Consider the following 7928-nt stretch of genomic DNA (forward strand, 5'->3'; position numbering starts at 1 on the left):
GAAGGAGTTTTAGCAACATATTCTACACCACTCATATTTTTCCCACAAGGTTTTTGGAGGAGAATCTTTCAAGATGATGATGCTACCTGAACAAGCATGGATTAGGGGGAGTGTTAAGATTAATTAACATACTTAATTAATGGACAATCCCTACCTGTATTAACCGTCGACGGATGCTATTTCGGCAACCGTCGTGCCGGTTCACATACAGACGCCTCTCCAATGAGGCGTCCTCCCTGTACCTATATATGTAGAATCATCAATGAAAGAGAGGAGAGTTCCATTCATTTTGTTTTGGTTCTCAACACTACGTACGTAGTACAGCAACTTACAAAAGACACAATCTACGTCGACATCGCCAGATCCGGCACTCCAGTATGCACATTTCAGTTCCGTGCTGCACCCGCAGGTTTTTCTGCGACGCCTTGACGAACACCCGGATTTCTGAAACTATTGCCATTAATCTGTACAGAGCTGCATCCACCGGCTGAACCTGAAGCTACTTGTCGTGGGACAGAGCGTGCTCAGGCCGATGGGTGAACTCGTAATCAAGGTGCACGAAGGCGCGCTCGATCTCAGGCAGGCGCTCCAGCTTCTCCTGCAGGGCCTCGCCGATGTCGTGCGCCTCCTGCAGCGGCATACCGGCCGGCAGCACGATGTCCACCTCCACGAAGTAGTGCGAGCCGAACGTGTAGGCACGCACCGTGTCGATGTGCCTCACGGCCTTGTGGTGGTTCCAGCAAAGGTAGGTCAGCTTCTGAAGGTACTCTGGCGAAGCCGACTGCCCGACGAGCGAGTGTACGTTTTCCAGCACCGTCATGGACCATGTCCTGATGGTGTAGATTGCTAGCTGTAAATGAGGAACCAACTCATGATTATTATTTTTCTCTGAAAATCAACTGTCAATTTCAAAACAGCATACTGTCTGCTTTATCATTCATGTTATTTGGTTGTTATGTAAAAGAAGAAAAAGAAGAGAGGGAAGGGGAACCACTTACAATAATTGCACCAACTGGGTCGATCCATCCTTCAAAATAATTTGCGAGCAGTGCAGCCACAAGGCCAATTATATTAGTGATAACATCGAAAATGTGATCCTGCGCATAAGCCTTGACGATTTCGTTGGTGAACGTGCGGCAATATAAAGCCAGGGCAAGTTTCACCAGCGTCACTGAGAGCATGATGTCCACAACCCACTTTTCCTGCTCCTTCGTCAAGCTGAATTCACCACCCTAAAAAATGATGGTTTCAATATGAGCAAACAAAAATTGCAATGGAAGTTTTAAAGTTTGTATCTAAGAGTCTTAGTTCCAGAGTCAGATACATAGATGGTCTTCGAAAAGGAACTGCACAACAACAAAGATTGCAGACTATTGATGAAAAAAGTACTCCCTCCGTTCACTACAAGATGTTTTGAAATATTTCAATATGGACTACATATGGACTGAAATGAGTGAACAAACATACTAAAACGTGTCTATAAACATCCGATTCACAAAAAAGTCAGAACATCTTATATTTGTGAACGGAGGGGGTATTTTAGGAAGCTCTCATTCCAATGTCATGGCCTACATTTAGCTAATTATTTCCCAGACAGATTTTTTTTTGTGAGATTGTGATAAGTCTGAGTACAATGTAACAAGAAAGGTTCAGTAGGAAAAGTATAGTGCTTATAGCAAAATCTTTATTTTCTTTCAAGGAGCACGGTAGGCAAAAGCACACTGGTCATGGCAACTGGGAAACTTGGCTAGCCAAAATCATGAGGCTTCTGGTGCACAATAAAGGATACAGATCAAGACTTTGACCAAGAATTCTATTAATACAGAACCACGATTAGCTGGAAGTACTGTTGAAAATAAATCTAGTGATACCAATTTCAAGTCATAAAATGCACATATTAATAAAGTAATTCCTGGGCAAACCTTGTCTTAACAAAACCTAACAAGCCTACATATGGGAGTGGTGAGGGGTACTTCAGCAATTATTTAGTTAACACATAGTGTTGTCGTAGAAGTGATATAACGAACCTAAAGTGGCAAGATATGATATGTATCAAAGTATCGAAAGTACGGAACACTAGTACAGTGGGCAGAATGATTTTATATGTCAATAAACCAAAACAACCAACATTTGACATGATCTACAGAACACAACTTGGTCCACTAATTTATATTTAAATATGTTTATAAAATTCAACAAAAGTTATAAGATACTATGAAACAATGAAAGTACTTTTTGAGATAAATTCATCTACACCACTTTTAGGCGTCTCTAAATACTTTTGAATATACTCCCTCTGTCCCAAAATAAGTGTCTCAACTTTGTACTAACCTTGAGACACTTATTTTGGGATGGAGGGAGTATGTACAAGTAGCCGATTTTAAAAGTTTGATTACTCATGTCCCAAATGACAGCTTTTAGTGAACTGCAGGGACTATGTGTTACTGATACTGAAAGATCAAGGCTCCCACACAGCTAATGTTGAAAAACAGAACAGGAAAGTTCAGAAGTGCAACAGTGAGTAGTAGGGGTGATGTTAGTGCAACTCATGATTTTAGAAAAGGAAAAGAAATGCCCTTGGAGAAATTTCTGCTCGGAAGGACAGTGGAGATAAAAAAAGGTATTTCGAAGCCAATAAAAATCAATGGACTTACATCAGACAACAGTGATCGAGTTGATTCTAAGATGATCTGAAGGCCAAGCGTTGCCATGACTGAGGCAAAGACAAGTATTCCCTGGAGAAAGGTTATAATGAAGCTGTGAACATACTGAAAAGTAAGCAAAAAGGTATTGCTTAATAGTACAAGACGTGCCCGAACAGTTACAAAACTAAACCGGAAGCGTCGAAAGAATACTCTATAGTTTTTAGGCTTAAAATTTCATAGACCACACCTAAGTGGCAGCTAACAAAAGCAAAAAAATAAATAAAAATACAGGATAACACTGGAACACCCAGAGTGCCTTAGAAGTTAGAGCATGATATTAAGTCTTCTTCTTAAATCACAAATCTCAATCATATGTTCTAATTTCACCACTTCATTCAAGATTTTGCATTAATTTATTTATTTTCCTGATCCAATATCCGTTTGAATTCCTTTTCTTAGTGCTATACAAAAGCACTATGGAGAGTAAAACTAGTAACTGAAGTATGCAGCACTTATACTGAATAGAACTAATTAATACACACCAATGAGAGTGGTCGAATGGATTATGAAAACAGTTCCCTAGAAAAGGAATTATAAAAAGTACATGTTGAAACAAAACTCACCAGCGGCTGCATGCGCTTTTTACCAATTGGGTATCTGTAGGGATTTGGTGTTTGCATAGAAAATGCAGTAAACCATAAGATGAACCCCGATAACAAGTCAAGAAGAGAATCCAAAGTGGAAGCTATAATAGCAAGCGAGCCACTACGTACTGAAGCATACACTTTTGCAGCAAAAAGAACCATGTTTGCAATGTTTGACAGCCGGATGGCTAATGTTTCACTCCTAGCAACCTGTTCACGCTCTTCCTGCAGGTAGATAAGTTTCATTTAGCTTTTAAGTTAGCAATCTTCCCTGACGTCACAGCCTGAAGCTTATTTTATAGAACAGACCTTGGACATTCCAGGAAGAAAACCACGATCTGTCAGCGCATCCATTTCATTGAAACCCTCCAGCATTTCCACTTGCTGTTGGTAGTATTCAGCGACAACATCCTCAGGAGCTTGACCTGCAAAGAGACTTAAAGATCTTATTTGGAAGCACAGGTCATCTCCAACGTGGATCACCAAATTTCAGCCCGCAAATGTCCCTGGACACATCCGGACGCGACCGCGGACATCCGGCCGGGCGGAGGCCATCCTACCGTGATCACCAAATGTCCGCACAAAATTTAGCAAGTTCAATATATTGCCTCCAAACCGGACGAAATCTAACAAGTTTGAAACAAACCTAAACTAAATAATGCATAGTAGCGGACGGTGGCCTCGTAGGCCAACACCGCCTGCGCCGCTTTGGTCTTTACCGCCCGAGCCTTCGTCGACGAAAGGCCTGCCAAGCGTCATGGCATCCCTACCCGGCCGATGCGGCATGCTCACGGTGCATACGCTCAGCCGCATCCTCCACCACCTTGCACCGCATATCCGCAGCGGCTTGGAGGAAGAGGGCACACTCAAACTCTGACAGCCCCACTTGCACGAGATGGGTGTTGAGTTGGCACCGGAGGCTGGCGTCCGACTCAACGGTCATCTTGGAATGGTCGAGCGCCCAAGCCTCCCAAAGCATGGGTCCGCAAGCACCCACGCTGGCGGCACTTTGGTCTAGGCGAACGCCGTATTTTGTTGTGTGTTGCATCCAAACCTGGCCAGATGACCCGGCACGGCCTGACCTGACCTAAACGACACGGCCCACCTAGGCACGCCTAATAAACGGGCTGTGTCGGGCTGACACTCGCCGCGCTCCCTGGCCCAGGCACAGCACAGGAAGAAAACGGGTCAGCCCACTGACACATTTAGCCCATCAGCCCGCCTCATTCTTGCACGACCCAATTATAAATGTGCCAGGCCAGGCCCACCACGGGCCAGGCACGTGGCCTATCGGGCCAGCATGCTAGGACCGGCCCATTTAGGCATGGGGGTGGCTTGGACGACGGCTCCTTCTTGACGGCTGGGAGAACCGGGCGCCACTGGCTGTCCGGCTAGCGATACGGCAGGGACAGCGGTTGTTCCTTCATGCGGCGTCCTCTGGACGTTGTAGTTGCACGGAGAGGACACTAGTGTCAAACCCCGGTCGATCAACGACCAGCACAATGCCTCCTCCATTTGCGGGTCGAACTCGTCGTCCGTCGACACCAGCGCGACGAGTAAGTGCGGCTTCTGCTTCTCGTCGTCGGAGAAGATCGGCTTCACCTTCACGGTGGATGGATACATGGACGACAACGGGCCTGGCAACCGTGTGCAATGACGCAAATTGGACCCAAAGCTCCTCTAGATCCGATGTCCTAGCGTGGCGGCGGCTGGTCGGAGCGATAGCGGCTGAGCAACCACCAAGCCCGGGTCTTCTCGGCGTCCATCTTCTTGCCTATAGCAGCGGCCAGAGATGTGGTGGTGTGCGGCGGCCGATGGAGGTGTGGGAGAGGAGTAGTGTGCAGATAGGGTTTGCATTGAGGAGGCCGGTCAGCTAAAGCCAAAGTAGGCTTCTTGGTCCCCAAGCCGCCATGAATGCGGGTAGGCGGCAGGCCGGTCAGCCGGTTCGGATAGGGTTTTGGGTGGGTCCGGGCTTTCGGAGTCCGACCTGGCAGACGTCCGGACTCCTCCAGTGCTACGCTGATTTGGGGCCAGCCTGTGGGATTTTGGACATTCGAACCAGTCCAGACAAAAAAAATTGAAATGGAAAAGCTTTATTCCATTACACGTTCGGGGCAGCTAAATCGCTGGCAACCGCATCAGCTACAAAGTTTGGTACATCTGACAGCCACATACAGACATCTGATCCAACCAAACTCGCGGCAAACGACGCCAATTTATGAGCAACTACATTACAAGACCTGGGACACCACTTGATGGGAACTGACTGAAAGTAATACACCAATTTAAATTTTGCTTCACGAAACAGGCCACCGTAGACTGAATTGTCATGATCATCGCCAGTGACAGCTTGTTTCAGCACCAGTGCGTCTGTTTCAAAAATAACATTCCAGCATCCCAGCACGCTCGCCCTCTCTACAGCATGTAACAGGGCTATAGTTTCTGCTTGAATTGCCTCAGTTAGTCTGCACAATCTTCCTGCCCCTGCTGCTTCTACTCCTCCTTCAGAGTTTCCGATGATGAAACCCCATCCTCCCGTCCTTGTCTCCTTTGTGAAAGCTCCACCTAAATTGATTTTTAGACAATTTGGTGACCCGTGTTTCGAGGCCTAAAAATGTCTGATGGCCCGGTCCGGGCATTTGCGGGCGTTTTGGTGATCCGCGTTGGAGATGCCCTCATGTGTTTTTTCTTTCGAAAAGGGCCCTCGTGTGTGTTAAAAAGGGGAAAGTTGCAAAGAGTTCACGTTCTATCCTAGATAGATCCTACAGTCCTTTTATCCTTGTCATCCAATCCCCCACTACGATAATTCTGCTGACCTCACACATCACCTTTTTTAGGAGATATGCATGAGCAGTGCAAGACTGAAAGAACTGAACCGAAAAAGCACAGATTGAGGTTCCCCATATGGGCCATACGCAATACCAGAGAGGCTCAACAAGAATAACATCCAACGGAAAACTACACATTTCTGCGAAGCTAGCATGCGAAGTCGAATCTGGCGAAGCACCCCCGTCAGTATCCAGAACCCAATCTCCATATCCGAAATGGACTACTTATCTCCTCTTACCAGGAACCGAAAACAAGACAAAAAAGGGTAAGGTTTTATAATCATCACGAGCTGCGTAAAAAAGCGGCCGCCCCATCGAAGAAACCAAGCTGCCAAATCGCGAGAAGCCCCAAGGATACGCATGGACATAAAGAAGCAAAACATGCGCGAGTGGGCCAGAGAAAGGGCACCTATGACGCCGAGGCAGTGGTGGTGGAGCCCTCGGGCGGGCCTCTCCTGCTGCGCCTCCGGCGGGCGCAAGCCGTCGAAGTTGAGGCGCCACGACTTCTCCCCCGCGGGCGCGCCGGCGTCGCCGGCCTCGACGGCGGCGAGCAGCCGCAGCTCCTCGCCCTCCGCTCCGGCTCCACTGGCCGCCATTTCCGAACCCTAGCCGCCGCCCGCCGCCGCACTCCCTTGGCTTCCCGTTTCTTGCTGCGCGGCGCTGCGCGAGGGGGCAGGGGAGCGGACGCGGGGGGAGGTTGGGAGTTGCGAGGCAAAGGCGCCGTCGAGCAAACCAATTAAGCGGCTACTAATGCTGTAGTGGCGCGTCGCGATGCGATTAAAGGCGCGAGGAGGGGGGCTGCGGGAGGCTTCGTGTCTTCTGGATGCACCGAGTCCATGCACCGGGAGAGGCCTGGCTGGTGGACCCGGTGGAAAGCGGTGGTTCATGGGTCTAGTGCGTCTGGTTGGTGTACGAAGTGCTTCCTGCGGGCCGACTATCCGGGGAAAGGTGGCACCGTGGCAGGGAGGTGCATTGATTTGAGAGGATACGAATCTAATGGCTCCGCGTGCGACATGTACAGTAGGATACGGGCACAGTTTATGTGATGATAATCTACTTACTAGGAGTAGTATCTGCCAGCAGTACACGATATGGTCCATGTGTTGAGCCGCATGCTTCTCCCCTGGGAGGCAGAAGAAACAGACAAGGTGAGCACGTAACATATCCTGACCACGAGACTCTCGTCTCGATCCCGTGAGAGTTCGTCCGCAGCATGGAATTTTGCAGCAGGAAGGAAGTCAAGAAGGGCATGGAGGAAGCAAACAATCTGAATATCCGTAAGCATGCTCCGGGAATCATTGTCTATCAAGCTGGGACTAACTGGTCGAAAAGTGGTCAAATATTTGAGTGGCAGAGTCAAGGAGGAGAGCATTTGATAGTAGCACGAGGGCGGGCGGGTGCAATTAGTTGGGGCTGGCAAGCAAACTCGCTGACGGAAAAACGTGCGGTGTGGTTGGAATCACCTCCCCTCCGCCTCCGGCGTGCGTCCTGGTCGCCGCCGTTGCTTTCCGAGGGCCGAGCGAGTGGACCTCCACCGCCTCGCATTTTTCCACATCCGTTTCCGTCGAGTCTCGACCACAGGGCGGCCTACTTCGCCGACGCCACTGGTTCTGATTGGAACAAGTGGCCGGAGAGCGCCGGAGAGTCACGCCTTGCCACGCCGGACTGGCGGCGATCGATCTTTCCCATCGAGCGACACGACGGTCGATAACTGTGGCGCGACGGCCGCTCTTATCTTCACGGGAAAGACGCAGCGGCGACGGCGATAACTGTGGCGTCCGTTGTCGACGGGAACGGTCCCGCTCGTTTCC

General features: G+C 48.9%; 1 protein-coding gene across 1 annotated transcript; it reads right to left on the bottom strand.

Annotated features, from left to right (window-relative positions):
- Positions 1 to 259: 259 nt before the first annotated feature.
- On the bottom strand, positions 260 to 6858 carry LOC119269513 (metal tolerance protein 5). Its single transcript, XM_037551365.1, has 6 exons — positions 6527 to 6858; positions 3599 to 3714; positions 3269 to 3514; positions 2655 to 2735; positions 999 to 1232; positions 260 to 850 (listed from the first exon to the last, which is right to left on the bottom strand). The coding sequence occupies exons 1-6, from the start codon at positions 6711 to 6713 to the stop codon at positions 500 to 502; spliced, it is 1215 nt and encodes a 404-aa protein (XP_037407262.1). The 5' UTR covers positions 6714 to 6858; the 3' UTR covers positions 260 to 499.
- Between the last annotated feature and the right edge of the window lie 1070 nt (positions 6859 to 7928).

This window comes from Triticum dicoccoides, chromosome 3A (genome assembly GCF_002162155.2).
Source record: "Triticum dicoccoides isolate Atlit2015 ecotype Zavitan chromosome 3A, WEW_v2.0, whole genome shotgun sequence".
In the NCBI taxonomy this organism is placed as follows: domain Eukaryota; kingdom Viridiplantae; phylum Streptophyta; class Magnoliopsida; order Poales; family Poaceae; genus Triticum; species Triticum dicoccoides.

Excerpts from the sequence above, each read along its gene's own strand:
- LOC119269513 (XM_037551365.1), bottom strand. The coding sequence starts at position 6,713 with ATGGCGGCCAGTGGAGCCGGAGCGGAGGGCGAGGAGCTGCGGCTGCTC. Across the intron at positions 2,736-3,268 it reads AAAAGCGCATGCAGCCGCTG|GGAATACTTGTCTTTGCCTC; the intron begins GTGAGTTTTGTT and ends ACCTTTCTCCAG. Across the intron at positions 851-998 it reads ACCCAGTTGGTGCAATTATT|CTAGCAATCTACACCATCAG; the intron begins GTAAGTGGTTCC and ends CCTCATTTACAG.